The sequence below is a fragment of the Narcine bancroftii genome, chromosome 7, assembly GCF_036971445.1.
Source record: "Narcine bancroftii isolate sNarBan1 chromosome 7, sNarBan1.hap1, whole genome shotgun sequence".
NCBI lineage: Eukaryota > Metazoa > Chordata > Chondrichthyes > Torpediniformes > Narcinidae > Narcine > Narcine bancroftii.
In genome coordinates this window covers 172377730-172397020 of record NC_091475.1, presented here as the reverse complement: position 1 = coordinate 172397020, position 19291 = coordinate 172377730, and the positions used below count along the sequence as shown (strand labels likewise).

General features: G+C 44.9%; 1 protein-coding gene across 6 annotated transcripts in view; it reads left to right on the top strand.

Annotated features, from left to right (window-relative positions):
- Positions 1–19291, top strand: part of cpap (centrosome assembly and centriole elongation protein) — a 106154-nt gene that overhangs the window by 70833 nt on the left and 16030 nt on the right. For all 6 annotated transcript variants that reach the window (XM_069891330.1, XM_069891324.1, XM_069891327.1 and 3 more), the window contains 2 exons: positions 2677–2755; positions 11334–11446. In XM_069891330.1, coding sequence (XP_069747431.1) covers positions 2677–2755; positions 11334–11446 — 192 coding nt within the window. The remainder of the gene's footprint in view (positions 1–2676; positions 2756–11333; positions 11447–19291) is intronic.

Here is a 19291-nt window from a genome sequence, read left to right as displayed (position 1 = left end):
GCACCTGCTGACTTTCTCCAGCATTTGTGTGTATTTTCACTCTTGGCATAGGATAAGTATATGTCTTTGTCACAGCATTTACCTTCCTATAGTCAGTGTAAAACCTAATAGTTCCATCTGGCTTAGGCACTAAAACACAAGGTGAACTCCAATTTGAAGTATGCTTTCTAACGATACCATTCTTACACATGTAGTCATTTTCCTCATCTACGAGCTGCATTTTCCATATACATCTGATAAGCTATGAAAATTCTGAGGTAAATCTGGAAATAAATTTTTAAATTTTAAAAATAACTGTCTCCTTTCTGATGTTTGGAGATGAGCTATCTTTGTTTCCAAGTCTTGCAAAACCAGAGAATTTCCCAATCTTGGGCTTATTAATTTTTGTGTCCCACGACCTTCTCTAAAACATGTTTTACTTGTCTCCTCATTATCCTGGCTGATAACTATCATCTCTGTGAAAGTTTACTCTCTCAGTGAGGCACCTGCTCAAAATATGGCTTAATCATAGTTAAATGACAGACCTGAGTTTCTTGTTTGCGATTAGGTGGTTCAATAACATTAGTGACCTCATTAATTTCAGACTTAACTTCATAGGGTCCTGAAAACCCAGCTCTAAGAGGATTTGAATGTGTAGGAGACAGAACCAACACTTTGTCACCAGGTTTAAAATCTCTCATCTTTGCCTTGCAATTAAACCAAACCTTCATCTTCTGTTCAGTGGCCTTTAAATTCTCCTTTGATATTTTGCAAGCTTTATGCAACTGTTCCTTAAATTTAAAGGCATAATCCAACAAATTTAAATGCACATCATTATTGACCCACTGTTTCTTTAATAATATTAAAGGACCTCTCACCTCATGTCCAAAAACCAACTCAAATGGGCTAAAACCAAGTGATTCTTGGACCGACTCCCTCACTGCAAATAAAAGCAAATGATCCCCTTCATCTCGATGCTTTTCCAATCTCAAAACATTTAAGTTCTCATCATGTTTTTTTATGGTGAAATGTAACCTCTCCAAGGCCCCTTGACTCTCTGGAGAAGATACAATATGCTTAGCTCTCAATTCGTAAGGCACTTGTTGGAAAGCCTGACAGAAAATTACTCCTTTGATTTGACTGAATTTCTCTAGGCAGGCCAACCAAGGTGAAAAACTTTAACAAATCCTTCACAATTGCCTTTGCTTTAATGTTTCTCAGAGGAATGGCCTCAGGAAACCATGGGGCTGCGCACAACTGACAACAAATACTAATTCCCAGCTTTGGTTATGGGAATTGGCCAACACAGTCCACAATTGCTTTTGAGAAAGGCTCAAAGAAAGCAGGGATAAGTTGTAAGGGTGCCACTGGGGGTCTCTGATTAGGTTTATCCACCACCTGACATGTATGATAGGCCTGGCAAAAGCTTACCACATCTTTTCTTAAACTAGACCATTAAAATTGTTTCATTGTCTTATCCAAGGTGACCACTGAAGGGTGTGCTATGAGCCAAAGTTATAATTTCATCCCTATAGGGTTTAGGGATCACAACCTGGTGCAAAATCAATGAGCAACAGCTTGGTAAATGAGGTGCCATTTTCCAGGTGGGTCAGGACAGAGTGAAGCGACAAGGCTATAGCATCATCAGTGGAATGGTTTCTTCTAAAAGCGAATTGGGAGGTGTGCTTTGATATGTTCCATCATCAGATGCTCAAAGCACTTCATAATGGTGGAAGTCAGTGCTAGAGGATGGTAGTCATTGAGGCCTGTTATTACTCTTGGGTACTGGGATAGAGGTGGCTGTCTTGAACCCTGCAGTTATGATGGACTGCTGCGGTGAGGTGTTGATGTCTGTGAAGACCTCCATCAATTGGTCTGTGCAGTCCTTGAGTACCTGAACAGGTATATTGTCTGGTCCCGCCACTTTGTGTAGGTTCGCCTTGAATAGGTGAACCAAACAAGTTCACCCAGCTATAGGAAAATGCCATTAGGTTGGAAAGGGTTTGGAAAAGATTTACACGAATGTTACTGGGACTGCAGGGCTTGCATTATAAACATATGATAGGCTGGGACTTTTTTTCCCCCTGAAGCATAGGACACTGAGTGGGGGATCTTGTAGAGCATCACAAAATCAAGAGGTGCATAGATGAGGTAAATATGGGAAGGAGATGTCTAAAACTAGAGGGCATAGATTTAAAGTGAAAGGTGAAAAATTTTAAAAGGAATTGAAGGGTAATTTTTTCACATAGAGGATATATAGTATATGAGAAAGAGAAAGCGGTAGATGTAGGTACAATTGCAACACTTACAGATTTAGATGGGTATATGAATACAAAAAGTTTGAAGGATTTTTGCCAAGCTTAGGCAAATGGGACTAGCTGAGGTAGAGAGCTTGGTTGGCACAGAAGTGGAGCAGAAGGGTTTGCTTACATGTTGACAAATACTATGACTGGAAACCCATACGTCCTGTTTGCATTAACAAGGTCAGATCCAAATTTTTTAGTCACCACTCTATCAGTATTCCCCATGTCATCTGCAAACTGATATAACAATGCTAAAGGTGCCCAGGGAGATTAATTATTACTGTATCTTAAATTTAATTCTGGCAATCTTCTGAAATCTATAGTTTGGGTTATTTTTATAGTTTTCCTTTTTGTCAATTTTCTTTGTGTTTAAAGGTGGTGTTTATTGTTGCAGACTTCCCCAAGAAATGTGAAATTGAATCATCCTGTGAAAAATTCTGCTTCTACAATGATCAGAAATACCGTGAAGGAAAGTGAGTATTTTTCTGTAAATGAATACAGATGAATTAATAATTTTATCATGCACTAAATCATCAACATAATCTGATACAACACGATAAAGTCAATTTTATACTCTAAAAATAAACAAATTCTGAATGCTATGCCCAAATTTACCATCTTCATGCCACAAGCAAAACATTCATTCAAATCAGAATCAGAATTTGTCATGAACAAGTCATGAAATTTGGTGTTTTACAGCAGCGCGATAGAGCAAACGTTTAGATTATAATCATCTTACAACATTACTATAAAAAAAATGAAAATAATAGTGCACAAAAAGTAAGGCAGTGTCTTTGGTTCATTGTTTATTCAGGAATCTGATGGTAGCAGGGAAGAAGCTGTCCTTGTGGTATTGAGTGCTCGTCCTTAGGCTCCTGTAACTTTTCCCAATGGTAGCAGAGAGACGAGGGCATGGCCTGGATAGTCGGGCCCTTTGAGGATAGGTGCTGCTTTTTTAAGATACCACTTCATGTAGATGTCCTCGAAGAAGTGAAGTCTGGTGCCTGTGATGTCACAGGCCAGGTTAACACCCCTTTGGAGTTTATTCTGGTCCTGAGAGTTGCTGCCTTCATACCAGGCAGTGATGCAACCAGCCAGAATACCTGTAGAGGTTTATGAGAGTCTTTGGTGATGGACCGAATCTCCTCAGACACTTCAGAAATCATAGCTGCTGGCGAGCCTTCTTTGTGATTGTATCAACATGGAGGGTCCAGCATAGATCCTCGTAGGTGTTGACACCCAGGAATTTGAAGTTTTTGACTCTCTCCATTACTGAGCTTCCGATTAGGACTGGGTCGTTTTCTCCTGACTTCCTCCAGAGGTTCACAATCATCTTGGTTTTGTTGACGCTGAGCGCACTGTTGTCGTTACATCATTCAATGGAATTTTGCCTGGCCACAGAGTCATGGTGTATAAATAAGTAGAGTGGTGGGCTAAGTGCACATCCTTGGGGTGCATCTAGAAACAGGAGAATTTTAAATTATTTTTAATACTAATTAGTGTCTAATGTAAGTCCTATACCATCAACATTTGAGTGGAGGAAAACGCCCATGTATATTTATTTATTTTTAAATAAATTGGAGTGGAAAGCTAATGAAAGGAAGTCAGATTTATTTCAAGGCTATAGATTTGCTACAGTGCCCAGATTCTAAAAATTATGGAAAATACTTGGATGGTACAGTCCACTGTTCTGTTTATTGTACTGCAAGCTTGGGGCAGGTGGGGGGGGGGGGGGGGGGAGTGTGGAGGTTGAGGGGAACAGCTTTTAAAAGGTGCTATCAAAACTGAGGTAACAACTCAGTTAATAGTTTTTGGGAATACCAGCAGCAGAAGGCAAATAGAGACTTAAAAATTATGAAAATGTTTCTTTAAATTTGGTGGTGATATAGTGAGATCACTACAGCTAGGTTATAGGCCTAAGGCTATAGCTCAAATCCGCAGGAGAAGAAAGACACGCATCAGTAGAGTGTATTCGACATGGAGTTTATTCAGTGGCAGTTCTGCCTTTTATAGTCAGCTCGGCTACGTCACCACTGGGGCGTGGCTTGAGCAGGCTGGTTGCCATTTGGTTACCTTGTATGCCCAGACCCCGATTGGGGCCCCCTATGATCTACCGTCAGTGATTGGCCAGTTTCACCGCTTTGCCAGTGGCCTATGGAAATGGGCATTTCAGTCCTGCACGGTTTTGGGGGTGGCTGAGTTCGACAGCCATTTGCTGTGTCGGCCTGAGGTGCAGGCTGCTACACAACGCCCCCCACCCCCCCAAGAACCGGTGATCGGGGCACTATTTTTAGGAATTCTACCCCTGCGCTGTGGGGTCGGTTGAATGATGGCCTGGTCAAAGTCCAGGTAAGCCAGTTTCAACCAGTCAAGTGTGAAAGTCTCTTCCCTGCCGCCAATGTCCAAAATATAGGTGGAGCCATTGTGTCTGAGGACACGGTATGGCTCCTTGTAAGGCCGCCGTAGAGGTGGCCAGTGAGCCCAACGCTGAACAAATGCGTATTTACAGTCAGTTCTTTGGGACGTGCATGGTTGGCCCTGGGGTCTAAGTTTAGCAGGGGTCAGGGTACCTAGGCGCCCACGTAGTTGGGTCAATATGATCGCCACGGGCTCTCCTACGTCCTCAGGGGCCGTCACGAATTTATCAGGTATAGTTTGGGTTGCGCCATAGACTAACTCAGCAAAGGATCCCTTGAGATCCTCCTTGGGTGCAGTGTGGCTGACTAACAGGCCCCAAGGGTGTTTGTCGGCCCATTTGTCTGGTAAGCCGTGACATTAAGGGTGCCTTAAGGTGTCTGTGGAACCTCTCAGACATCCCGTTGGCCTGTGGGTGATATGCCATGGTGTGGCGGAGTTGGGTCCCCAGGTCGTGGGCTAGGGCTGGAAGTGAGTTGGAAGTGACTGGAAGTGAGTTGGGCCCCCCTGTCTGATGTAAGGTGTTTGGGGACCCTGAAATGTGCTTCCCAAGTCTGTGTGCACTTCTGTGGAAGCCTCTGATAGTGACGTTGCCTCTGGTCATCCAGTCAATCATAGTGAGAAGGTAAAGCGCACCTCTAGATACGGGTAGGGGCCCCATAATGTCAATATGCACATAGCTGAAGCAGCGACATGCTGGCTCAAATGTCTGTGGTAGAGCTTTGATATGTCTGAATTTTGGATGACTGGCACAAAGTACAAGTTCTGGCACACAGGCGACCTCTTTGCGGAGGCCATGCCAGACATAACTGTTCGCCACCATTTTGACTGTAGTTCTGATAGTGGGGTTAGCCAAGTTGTGGACCGAATCAAAAACCTGCCTCTCCATGTAGCCTGAACGACAGGGGGAAGTTAACCTGTCGAAGTGTCACAGAGCAGCGTGCGATTGCCAGGGGATATCCTCCAGTTGTAAGCCAGTGAGCACTGTCCGGTATGCTGTCAGGTCAAGGTCTGCTTCAATATTTTTTTCTGAATATACCTTGGAAGGTACCAATGAGATTTTTAAAAGATTTAAATGTGTTGGTGAGGAAATTTTATGGAAGGGGAAATTGGTAAGGGTTTCTATGCATTGATTAACTTGGAAATATGAGTTAGGTGGTATGCAATTTCCAAATTTTCTAGATTATTATTATGCTGTTCAATTGAAAATTATTAATAGAATGTTTGATTTAGATAGTATTGTAACGTGGTTGGATATTGAATTGAAGAGAATTAGAGAAGACAGAAGGAACCATTTCATTTAAAAATGGAATAGTAAAACTACAGGGTCACAATCCTTTATCCGGAACCCTTGGGCGAAGTGTGTTTCGAACTTTGGATTTTTCTGGATTTCGGAAAGTCAGATTTAAGCACACCCGAATTGTGCTGCCGTATCCACCCCCACCCCTTTCCACTCGCGCTGCCGGTCTCTCGCCCGCCCGACTCGCGCTGCCGGTCTCTCGCCCGCCCGACTCGCGCTGCCGGTCTCTCGCCCGCCCGACTCGCGCTGCCGGTCTCTCGCCCGCCCGACTCGCGCTGCCGGTCTCTCGCCCGCCCGACTCGCGCTGCCGGTCTCTCGCCCGCCCGACTCGCGCTGCCGGTCTCTCGCCCGCCCGACTCGCGCTGCCGGTCTCTCGCCCGCCCGACTCGCGCTGCCGGTCTCTCGCCCGCCCGACTCGCGCTGCCGGTCTCTCGCCCGCCCGACTCGCGCTGCCGGTCTCTCGCCCGCCCGACTCGCGCTGCCGGTCTCTCGCCCGCCCGACTCGCGCTGCCGGTCTCTCGCCCGCCCGACTCGCGCTGCCGGTCTCTCGCCCGCCCGACTCGCGCTGCCGGTCTCTCGCCCGCCCGACTCGCGCTGCCGGTCTCTCGCCCGCCCGACTCGCGCTGCCGGTCTCTCGCCCGCCCGACTCGCGCTGCCGGTCTCTCGCCCGCCCGACTCGCGCTGCCGGTCTCTCGCCCGCCCGACTCGCGCTGCCGGTCTCTCGCCCGCCCGACTCGCGCTGCCGGTCTCTCGCCCGCCCGACTCGCGCTGCCGGTCTCTCGCCCGCCCGACTCGCGCTGCCGGTCTCTCGCCCGCCCGACTCGCGCTGCCGGTCTCTCGCCCGCCCGACTCGCGCTGCCGGTCTCTCGCCCGCCCGACTCGCGCTGCCGGTCTCTCGCCCGCCCGACTCGCGCTGCCGGTCTCTCGCCCGCCCGACTCGCGCTGCCGGTCTCTCGCCCGCCCGACTCGCGCTGCCGGTCTCTCGCCCGCCCGACTCGCGCTGCCGGTCTCTCGCCCGCCCGACTCGCGCTGCCGGTCTCTCGCCCGCCCGACTCGCGCTGCCGGTCTCTCGCCCGCCCGACTCGCGCTGCCGGTCTCTCGCCCGCCCGACTCGCGCTGCCGGTCTCTCGCCCGCCCGACTCGCGCTGCCGGTCTCTCGCCTGCCCACTTGCCGGATTTTAGATGTCCGGATAAAGGATTGTGTACCTGTATTAGTAGTTCTAAATCTCCAGTTTTATTTCACTTGATAAATGTATGGTAAGTGGTTAGTAAAAATATGGGACTTTCAGGGGGTTTGTCTAGATATACCCCCTTTGTTTCAGAATAAAAGTCTACCCTTTACGATTGGGCCTTAGTGGCCTTAAAATTTGGAATCCGAAAGGAATTAGAATGATAAATGACTGTTTTGAGGAGAGTCGTTTTTTTAACATTTGAAAGGTTGAAGGAAAAATATCAAATCCCTAACAGTATTTTATTTTGTTACTATCAAAAATCAATGCTGCATGATGGTTTAGGGAGATATTTGGATTTACTTAAGGAAACATTTGAAGTCTTGATCAGAGATGGAGGATAAAAGGGATTTATTTCAGAAATGTAAAATTGTTGCAACAAAAAATGCCTAAGATTGAATTGCATAAATTGAGACTTAAATGGGAGAAGGATCTGGGAGTTCAATTTGAAATGGATTGTTGGAGGAGGATTAGTAGAGACACTTTGACAAAGTTAGTCAATATTAGATATAGATTAGTGAATTATAATTTTATACATCAGCTATATTTAATTCCAGAGCGTTTGAAAAGATATAAACTTTGTGCTACAGATTTATGCTTTCGATGTGATGAGCAAAAGGGTACAATTTTGCATTCAGTTTGGTCTTGCGAGAAAGTTGAGTGTTTTGAGATTAGATTAAGAGAGTGTTTACAAGATATTTTGAAAATAAAATTTCTCTAGATCCAAAGATCTTTTGAATTGGGGAAGTTAGTGAAATAGCTTTGATTTATAAATGAAATAAATTTCAAATGGCATTCTTGCAATTAGTTTAGCAGTAGCAAGGAAATGTATAGCTATTTCGTGGAAAGATCAAATGGAAATTAATTTACAAAGATGGCGTTCAGAAATGAGGTCCAGTAAAGCAATGGAGAAGATAACATAATTTATGGATAAATATGTATTTAAAAAGATTTGGAGCCCGTATTTGGATTACTCCAATTTGAAAATTTAATGTGGATCTAGAGTGCCACTGGATCTCCTTACCAGATAGTTAATGAATGATGTGAGTTATTCTCCTTATCTATTTCTTTTCTAGTTTTTCTTTTTATTTAGATGGGGGGGGTAGGTTGGTTAGAAATATTTTTATAATGTAATTGTGGTTATTACTTGTTTTTCTAATAAATAAAATATTTTTAAAAAATGGCCGGACAGGATAAGGCGTTGGCCACCACGTGTTCAATGTCTGTTGTAAATTCGGAAATGTAGGCCATATGCCGCTGTTGCCTGGTTTACACCTTACTGAAGGTGAAGATAAGGGGTTTGTGATCCATGTAAATTTAAAACTTCCTGCCCTCCAGGAAGTAACGAAAGTGCCAAATTTCCAGGTATAAGGCTAACAGTTCTCTATCATAGACACTACTTGAGCTCTGAGATGTTTACTAAAAAATGCCAGCAGTTGCCATTGTCCATCCCTGATGGATGTGCTGGAGGTGTCTGTCGTAAGGGCAGTTGGGTCATCTGTCCGATGGCGCATGAGGATGGTGGCATTGTCTAGGGCATTTTTGGTGGCCTGGAAGGCCTCAATCGCCTCCTGAGTCCATTGTATGTTTTTATTGGGTCCTGCCATGAGGTGAAAGAATGGGCTCGTGATGCAGGCATGAAGCGGTGTTCAAAGTTGAACATGCTTGCATACTCTTGCAGTCTCTTCACCATCAATGGCATGGGGAAAGAGCAAATAGCATCCACCTTAGTGGGTGATGGTCTGGCTCCATGTTGGTCAATATGATGGTCCAGGAAATCGATAATCTTCAGCTGAACTGGCACTTGTCTGAAATCGCTCAGCCTGAAGAGTAATTGTTTTAAGTGGATGACGTCCTTGGTGTGGGTGTGGCTGGCAATTAAAATGTCGAGATAGACAAAGGCAAAATGCAGATCGCAGATCACTGCATCCATCAGCCTTTGGAAAGTCTGAGCCATGTTTTTTTAAACTGAAGGGAATGTGGGGAAATTCAAACAATCCAAAGGGGGTTGTGATGGTGGTTTTTAGGATGTCTTCAGTGTGTAACGGGATCTGGTGATAGCCCCTGTTGAGGTCCATTTTTGAGAATATCAGTTCCCCTTGCAGGTTAGTGGTGGTTTTGATACGGGGTACAGGATATCTGGTGGCCTCGTTGAGGTGGCAGTAGTCTCCACATGGCCTCCAGCCACCCACTGCCTTAGGGACCATGTAGAGAGGGGAGGCCCAAGGACTATCGGAATGCCGCACAATGCCGAGTTCCTCCATCTTTTTGAACTTATCCCTGACTAGGTTGATTTTCTCAGAGTGGAGATGTCACGACCTGGTGTAGAGGGGAGGGCCCTCTAACAATTTGATATTTTGCACCATGTTTGGGTTCTGCTGAATGGAAGTGAGGCGTGGTGATGGAGGGGAATTTTGCTAGGATCTGAGCGAATTTGTTGTCGGCATTACTCACTGAATGCAGGTGGGGGCTGGTGAATTCAGTGCCCTTGAGTGAGAGTTACTGAAATGTCTGGCTGTGCACTAACTGGCGCCTCTTGATATCCACCAGGAGTGAGTTGGCCTGCAGGAAATCTGGACCAGTAATGGTTGTTGCACGGCTGCTACCGTAAGCTTCCAAATGAATTGTCTGTCCCAAAGTGTAGGGGAATGGTGCAGGTGCTGAATGTTCAGACGTTGGAGCCATTAGCCGCTTGGAGCTCCCGGCCCACTTTGCTGCAGCAGGCCTCCAGGCTGGTCGGGGGAACGACACTGTATTGTGCCCCAGTGTCTACCAAGAAACATCGACCTGACAGGGAGTCTTGAATGTGTAGCAGACTATGCAGTTGGCCAGTTGTTGCAGCCATTAACAACGACAGGCCTGGGCGTTTCCCTGGAATGCGGCATCGATGGGCTTCAGAACCCCAACGTCGGTGATGGAAACAGTACTGCTCACTGGTGGGGCGTGGCGTTCAGGTGGTCGGTCGGTGGTCTTCCTGGTCAGGCGCTGATGATGTGATGGTCGGGCAGCCACCTTCCTGGGGGTCATCGGTCTTGCTCCGCAATGAGCAGCTGGGATGTCCTTGGGCAGCCTCTCCAGGAATATTCACTGGAACAGTGGGCAGGAGGTGTGGCCATCGTTGAGAGCGAGCATGTTGTTCACGAGGGTGGAAGGGGCCCTGTCCCCCAAACAATCAATATGCAACAGTCAGGCAGCGCGCTCACGCTTTGAGAGCCCAAAAGTGTGGGTTAACAGCTCTCTGATGGCCACATACCTTTCTGGATTTGGGGGCTGCAGGAGGAAGTCGATGCTGCAGTGTGTGTCCTGATTGAGGCTGCTGACCACATGGTAATAGTTAGTGTCATCAGCAGAGATTTGTCGAATGGTGAACTGTGCCTCAGCTTGCTGGAATCACACCCGTGGTTGCGACATCTAGAAGCCGGGCAGCTTCAACGCTACAGCGTAGATCGCAGGTTGCTCTTCCATCTTCAGGTCGAAAACACTGTTTGCACAAGTCAGGATCACTACTGTAGTGAGGTCGCTACGGCTACAGCTTGTATCTGCAGGGGAAGAAAGACACACCAGTAGAATGTATTCGACACTGAGTTTATTCAGCGGCAGCTCTGCCTTTTATAGTCAGCTTGGGCGCGTCACCACTGGGGCATGGCTTGAGAGGGCAGGCTGCCTATTGGTTACCTCAGATGCTTGGGCCCCGATTGGGCTCCCTGCAATCCACCAGCAGTGATTGGCCAGTTTCACCGCTCTGCTGGTGGCCGATGGAAACAGGCATGTCAGTCTGCACAATTTTTTGCTGGTCGCTGCGTTCAATGACCATTTCCTGTGTTGGACCGAGGCGTGGGTTTCTACAGTGAAAAGATTTTGACAGGGTCTATCCAAAATTAGAGCATAAAAAGATTTTTCCCAATGTATTTATTAAATCTTCCAAAAAAAATCCGATCTTGGTAATTAAAATGTAGAATTCACGACCAGAGATGGTGCATGAGATGAATCTCCAAAGTACTTCCATGGCAGATGAAGAACCATTGAACTTTTAATGAAATATGAATGTGCATTGCAGCAAATGTAACTATTATGAAACCTATTAACCCTTTTGTTTTATTGATGCAGGTTCAGTTTCTTTCATAAGGAATATGGAAAGCACTAATGAGACTGCAGTGTGTGCAATAAATCGTTCAGTGCCATGTGAAAACTTCCTAAATCAGGAGGAGGTTACAGCACCAGTGAGTTGTAATGAAATGTACATTAATAGAAAAAAAACTCAAATATATTTTGGTTGTACAACTTTTTTTTTTTAACATGAACCTTAAACCAGAAACAACTGGAAATGCTGACTGCTTTATTTAGAAACCAGCACTCCCTTCTCCATTCTAATAAACAGATTCTCTCACACATCTTCTGTAACTTGTGGAAAACTGGAGCAACACAAAATGTTGGAAGAATTCTGGTTAGGCAGCATCCATGGAAAGCAAAAGACTGTCTACATTTCAAGCTGAAAAATGTGCATCAGGAACAGCAAGAAATGGTTGGATGCCCAAATCTAAAGGTGGAGTGGGAGGAGCATAGGCTGGCAGGTGATAGGTTAATAGATCAAGATTCCATTTTAATTATAAAACAATGTCCTATATGAAATTCCCTTTTGCTTGCTGCAAGGTAGACAGATTTGCCATTGCCAGAAATTGCCTAGGCGCCTCTGTCAGAGTAAGAGAAGCAAAAGAGAGTTTCCCCCCAAAGTCACTGAGAGTCTATAGGTTCGCCTCCAGCGCTTCTGCAGCCTCCGCAGATACCCAGATTCCAATCCAAACCATTGGCAACCCGTGCTTTAGATCCGAACCTCCGACACAGTCAGGGACCCTTCGGCGTCCTCAGCACCTCCTCACATCCCAGTTCTGATACCTTGTTCCCCTTTGGCCAGTTTGAACCAGTTTCCACCAGCCTGCAGCCTGGCGCAAGTCTCCCGACAGCAGTCTCCAGCTTCTTTGTGTTCCTCAACTCGAGTCGCCAGCAGCCCCCACTGTCCATCTCCATGGTCACAGTCCCATGGGTTGTCTCTTCTGCTTCTCCTTCTCAGATGGGGGTTGGTCTTCCTGTTTTTTGGTGTCCTGCTCCGGTCCTCCGCTTCCCTTCGTGGCTGCTGCCGATTAATAGCAAACCCTGAGGTTGTGGGATTTCAAATAAATGCCACCATCAGCTCCCTCAATGGGCTGTTCAAATCCTGTCATGAGCTGACGGCAGTTGATTGGGTGGCTGGACCCCGAGGAAGCACTTCATCTCCGTTCCTCCCTCTCCGTGGTTCTGCACCAGTAGCAGCGCTGCCGCTGAAGTGCCTCTGGTAGCGCCACTATCTTCATGCAGTACAAGAGGGATTTAAAAAACGGCAAAAAAAAGCTATACGAGGCCTCACTATTCCAAGTGAGGCAACACTTTACCTGTGAATATGGAGGGGTCTTTTACTGCATCTGACGCTCCCAGTGCAGCCTCCTCTACCTCGGGAAAATTGGACGCAGATTGGGGGATTGCTTCATTTGGGGATCCCTAGTCTGTCTGCTGCAAAATTAAGTGTCTCCCAGTGTCGCCAACTACTTCAACTCCACTTACCCTTCCCACACTGACGTGTCTGTCCACGGCCCAGTACACCTAAGTTGGAGGAACTGTACCTCAAATTCTACCATGGCAGTCTTCAACCAGCTGGCATCATTATTGAGCTGCAATTTCTGGCAGCTTCCTTTTCAAATCTCTCTGGCTCCATTCCTCCTCCTCCTCCCCAAACCTCACACCCACTTGCCTTTCTTCCTCCTCTGTGTGTCTTTCTCACCCTGTTTTCTCTTTCTCTTTATCACCTGTTCACTCCTTTCTTTCTCCTCTCACCAGTATTCACCCATCGCCTACCAGAGTGTGCTCCTTCCCTTCCCCACCCCCTGCATCCTTTTACTTGGGTGTTCACCCAGTTCTTGCATTTCTGATGAAGGGATTTCAGCTGAAACATCAACTGTCTATTCCTTTTCATGGATGCTGCCTGACACATTGTTCCTCCAGCAGCTTCTCCTATAACTTGATTTGCAATCAATACCCCACCTCACTGACTAAACGAAGCCTATTGTCCTTCCATCGTTGACTCTCAGATTTGCCTTTTACAAACCTCCCCAGTTTCACATTTCTCGACTCACCTCTACACCTTCCCCTACCCATCTTCCATGACCTTTCCTTCCCGCATGGTCCTCTGAACTCGCCTGATCCTTGCTTTAATTAGTGCCTTTATTGTCCCTTCTGCCTCCACTCTCTGCTGAACTGTCCAAAAGTGTCTCACTTTTTGTATCTTCATGCCCACGCCTCAAATTCTATACTTGACGTGATGTTCCTCCTGCTGACTTCTCTTTGCTTATTTTGACAAGGAATGTTGACACCCCCCCCCAAAAATGACCCCTTTAGCCATCTCCAACAGTACTCTTCCTCTTGGACACTCCCTCCAGAGATTCCAAGATTTTTCTGCTCTTGACCTGTTGATCGCCAATTGCTGAGATATTAACTACTTGGATTTCTCTGCCCTACTTACCCACTCTAACTCTTTTTACCCACTAACCTCTTTTTATTCCCTACCCCCATCCTGAACACGATGCTCTTCAGTCGTCTCTCAGTGACCCTAAATTCACCATCAAACCCGCAGGCAAGAGAGGTGTGGTTGTGGTCTGGCGTTTTGCCCTCGACATCACGAAGAACAATCGCCAGTTCCCTGACACCTTGCATCTAACTTTAGCCAAAGATGCAACCCATTCTCATTTGGATATCATTTCCCAGACTATCACTAACCTCATAACTTCAAAGGATCACCCTGCCACCACCTCCAACCTTGTAGTTCTCCAATCCCATCTACCCAAAATTCACAAACAGAAATGCCTGGTTGACCCATTGTTTCTGCCTACTCCTGACCCACTGAACTTATCTCCTTGAATGTCAACACCATCTTGTCTTCCTGATTGAATCCCTTTCCCTACATCTGGGACACCCTTGCATTCTCCACATCTTTGAACTCCAATTTAGTTCCCACCACCTAATCTTCATGATGGATGTGCTTCACACTCCCTTTACACATCCATTCCCCATGGTCCTTTGCTTCTTTCTTGAACACAGAGCTGATCAGTCCTCATCAACTCTTCTCTGTTTGTCGGAACTTTACCTCGTACTTAACTACTTCTCCTTTGACTCCTTCCACTTCTTCCAGATCAGGGTGTAGCTATGGATATGTGTATGGGCACCACCTCCACCTGCCTTTGTCAGGTATGTGGAATAATTTCTGGTTCAATCCTTTTCTGGTAACACACACCATCTTTTCTTTTACATCAGTGACTGCACTGGAGTTGCTTCTTATACCCATGCAGAACTTAACATTATTAAATTCACTGCCAACTCCCATCTTGCCCTTAAATTTACCTGGACCATTTTTGACACCTCTCTGTCTCTAAGAGGATAACAATCTACTATAATCTCTGGATTATACCTTCTCCCATCCTTTCCTTTGTAAGGATACCATTCCTTTCTTGTAATTTCTGCTGCATCTGTTCTCAGGATGAGGCTTTCCACTCCAGCACATCCAAAATGTTCTCTTTCTTTAATAACTATTAATTCCCCTTATTGTTATTTATAAACCCCTCACCAGTATCTCTATTTCTTGTGCTTCTGTCCTTAACCCACCACCCCCAAGGCAGAACAAAGAAAGAGTCCTTCTGGTTCTCACTTTCCACTTCCAGATGCTGCCAAACCTGCTCCTACGTATCCTTCTTCACCTCCATTCAGGGCTACAAACAGAACTTCGAGATGAGGTCATGCTTGTACTTGGTGTGGCCAAATGGAGATTGGGTGACTGCTTTGCCAAACACCTATGTGGGTGTCTATTGTGGGTCTAAACTTGAGCTTCCTGTAGTCAACCATTTTAACTCCCCAAACTATCCCTACAGTGTGACATGCCTGTCCTTGGCTTCATCCATTATTAGGATAACGTTAAACATAAACTTGAACAACAAATCATATTCCTCCAGACCTAAACCAAAATGCATGGTGTTGATTTTTCTAATTTTAGGTAACCCAAACTCCCATTTTATTCCACTGTTGCCATCACTTCTTTACTTACTCCTGTACTTAATTTTTCTCTTCTTAACTTTCCCAAACCTTTTCCTCTTCCTGTCTCTCCACCTCTCACACCTTCTGTCCTATACATGACCATCAGTGGACTCCTCCTGCAGCTTCTTTCCCCACTTTTATCTATGTAATTTCATCTACTCTTAGTCTTGATAAAGATTTCACACTCAAAATGTTGACTATTTCTACCCATGGATGCTGCTTGTCCTGGTTTCTCCAGCAATTATTTGTCTGCTCAAGATTCCAGTACTTGCAGCTTTTGTGTTTCTCTGGTAATTATTCTTTTGGGTATCTTTGATAATTTTAAGGAAAAAGAAGTAATTCAAACCTGATATTGTTGGACAAAACTATTAGAACTTAAGAATCCTGAGTTAAATCTTAAATTATCCTAAGTTGGCCAGGGCTGTAGGAGCATTACGATGGACCACGAGCACCCCAATTTTCCTGCAGCTCGTGGGTCTGATTTTATTTTTCCTTCTTCCCTGTTATACAGACATTCAGCCTACTATCTATTGCATTTTGTCCAGTATACCAGACTGTACATCACACTGACTTCACAACATTAGCAATGCATTACACAGACAAATAAGCTTAACTTTCCATTTATGGTAATGGCTACATTATTCTACCCGATCGCAGGTCTTCTCTTCGTTCCACCCATTGCCTTCTCACTTGTTCACAGATGCTCTTATTAGCTTTCTTTTGATCTGATTATATTAATCTTCAATGAGAAACATCATCCCTTTTTTCATAGACACCTCACATGATTTTCTCCAGCATTTTTTTTACTTCAAATTTCTTTAATTGCTGCTAGTCTCCACACTTTTCTCACTTTTATGTAATCTGTTCTGTGACTTCTGCAGCAAATTAAATAAAATATTAGAAAATATACATCTGTTCATGCACGGGTAGAAAAAATAAATAGGCAGACTATTTTCCAAATGGGATAAAACTAAAAATTCTCAGATACAAAGGTACTTGGAGGAGTCACGTGATGGAGTAGTGGCCAGTAGGGGAACTCCAGCCCTCTCCAGAAAAGATACAAAGGTACTTGGGAGTCCTCGTGCAAGATACCCTGAAGGTAAACTTGCACTTTGAGACGGCTGTGAAAAAAGCAAATGCAATGCTGGCATTCCTTTCAAAAGGAATAGAATACAAGAGCAAGGATATGATGTTGAGGATATGATACATAAACAACCTTGATAAGGGCTCATGTCTGAAATGTTGGTTATGCAATTTTTTTTGCTTCATAAAATATTCTGTTTGGCCTGCTGAGTTTCTCAAGTATTGCATTTTTAATGTTCTAGGGTGTCTTTCAATGCAAGGAGTATTATAGGAAAGGCGGATGAGCTTTGAGAGCGGATTGGCATGTAGAATTATGACATTGTGGCCAGCTCAATGCCTCAGGGTTCTGCTGGTTCAGATGCAATAGAGAGGGAGAGATGGAAGGGTGAAGGATGGCATTGCTAGTCACATCAGTGCTCAGACAGGAAGGACTAGAGGGCTCATCAGCAGAGACTGCATAGGTGGAACTGAGGAATGAGACAGAGATGGCCACATTTATAGGACTTATAATCGACCACCAAAAAGTCAGTGAGAATTGGAGCAGAAAATTTGCAGAGAACTAGCAGTCAGCTGCAGGAACTTGTGATAGTAGGTGACTTAACTTTCCACATGTTGACTGGGAGTCCCATACTGTAAAAAGGCTAGTTGAGTTGTATTTTGTCAAAAATATTCAGGAAAGTTTTCTAAATCAATATATCAAGGTACCAACTAAAGAGAGGGCAGTAATGGATCTCCATTAATGGAATGAGACAGGACAGGTGATAGAAGTGTGTGTTGGGGAATACTTTGAGTCCAGTGATCATATCATTAGTTTCAAGATATTTATGGATGAGACTATTCTGGTCCTCCAGTTGAGTTTCTCAATTGGTGAAAGGCCATATATTTAGCAAATGAGAGGATTGAGAAAGCATGGATTGGGACAGGTTGTTTTCTGGCAGTGGGAGGCCATCAAAGGTGAAATTTGAGTGAAGAGAGTTTGTATGTTTCTATCAGGATTGAAGGCATAGGGAATCTTGGTTTTCGAGGGATAGTGGGAATTTGGTTAAGAAGAGGTGCACAGAAGGTGCAACAAGGAGCAAATGAGGTACTTCAGTATAAAAAAAAATGCAAGAAAAAACAAAAAAAAGTCAGGAAGGCTAAAAAAAATACGAGGATGCTTCGGCAAACAAGGTGATGGAAAATCCTAAGGGCTTCCACAGGTATATTAAAAACAAAAAGGAAAGGACAAAATTGGTGCTTTGTCACCATCTGAGTGTTCATCTAAGTATGGAGCCAAAAGTGATGGGGGGAGATCTTAAATGGTTTTTTTTTTTTGCATCTGTATCTACTCATGAAACTGGCACAGAATCAGGGAAAGTGAGGTCAACAAACAGGTTATGGAACTTAAACAGATGTCTTAAAGCAAATAATGGTGGACAAATCCCCAGGGCCTGACAAAGTATACCATTGGACCTTGAGGGAGTTGAGTAGAAGTTGCAGGGACCCTGGTTGATATATTTAATATTTGCTTAGCCACCAGTGAGGTGCCAGAGGATTAGAGAGTAGCTTGTGTTGTTCCGTTGTCCAAAAAAATGCTGTAAAAATAAACTGTGTAATTATAGGCTGGTGAGCCTGACATCAGTGGTGAGCAAATTATTGGAAGGTGTTCTAAAATATCTGAAATACAAGTATTTGGATAGACAGGACTAATTGGGGATAGTCAACATGACTTTGTGCATGGTCGGCTGTGTTTAACCAATCTTAAGAGTTTTTGAGGAGGACAAATGTTCATGAAGGTTGAAGATGTTGTCTACATGGACTATAGTAAAGCCTTTGACAAGGTCCCACTTGAAATTAGCCAGGAATTTTCAGTTACTCACTATTCATGGTGAGGTAGTAAACTGGATTAGAGGTTGACTTTCTGAAAGAAGCCAGAAGTGGTAATGGATGATCGCCTGTGATTTGAGGCCTGTGACGAGTGATGTGCCTCAAGGAATGGTGCGAGGTTCACTATTGATTGTGGACAATGAGAAAGACTTTCAGGGATCTGGGCCACCTGCAAAATGGCAGATAGAACTTAATGCAGACAAATGTGAGGTGTTGCACTTTGGAAGGACAAAGCAAAATGGGGCATACAGTGGGGCACTGAGGAATGCAATAGAACAGAGGGATCTGGGAATATATGTGCTTAATTCCCTGAAAGTGGTGTCACAGGTAAATAGGGTTGAAAAGAGAGCTTTTGACATATCAGCTTTCCTAATTCAAAAGACTGAGTATAGGAGTTGGGATGTTATGGTGAAGCAAAATTGGAGTATGTGTGCAATTTTGGTCACCTAACTACAGGAAGGATATCAATTAGATTGAAAGTAGAGAGATGATTTACAAGGATGTTGATAGGACTTGAAGAATTGAGTTAGAAGGAAAAGGTTATGCAGTTAAGATGTTATTCCCTGGAGCGCAGAAGAATGAGAGGAGATTTGATACAGGTATTCAAAATTACGATGGGTTTAGAGTAAATGCTGGCAGACTTTTTTCCCCCACAGAGTTATGGTGAGATTAAAAACATGGATTGAGGGTGAAAGGTAAAGGGAATATTAGGGGGAACGTCTTCATGTAGAGTGATAGGAGTTTGGAATGAGCTGTTAACCATATAACCACTTACAGCACAGAACAGGCCAGTTCAGCCCTACTAGTCCATGCTGTAACAAATCCCCACCCTCCTAGTCCCACTGACCAGCACCCGGTCGGTCCATACCCCTCCAGTCCTCTCCTATCCATGTAACTATCTAGTCTTTCCTTAAATGTAACCAATGATCCCGCCTCAACGTTTGTCGGAAGCTCATTCCACATCGCCACCACCCTTTGCGTAAAGAAATTTCCCCTCATGTTCC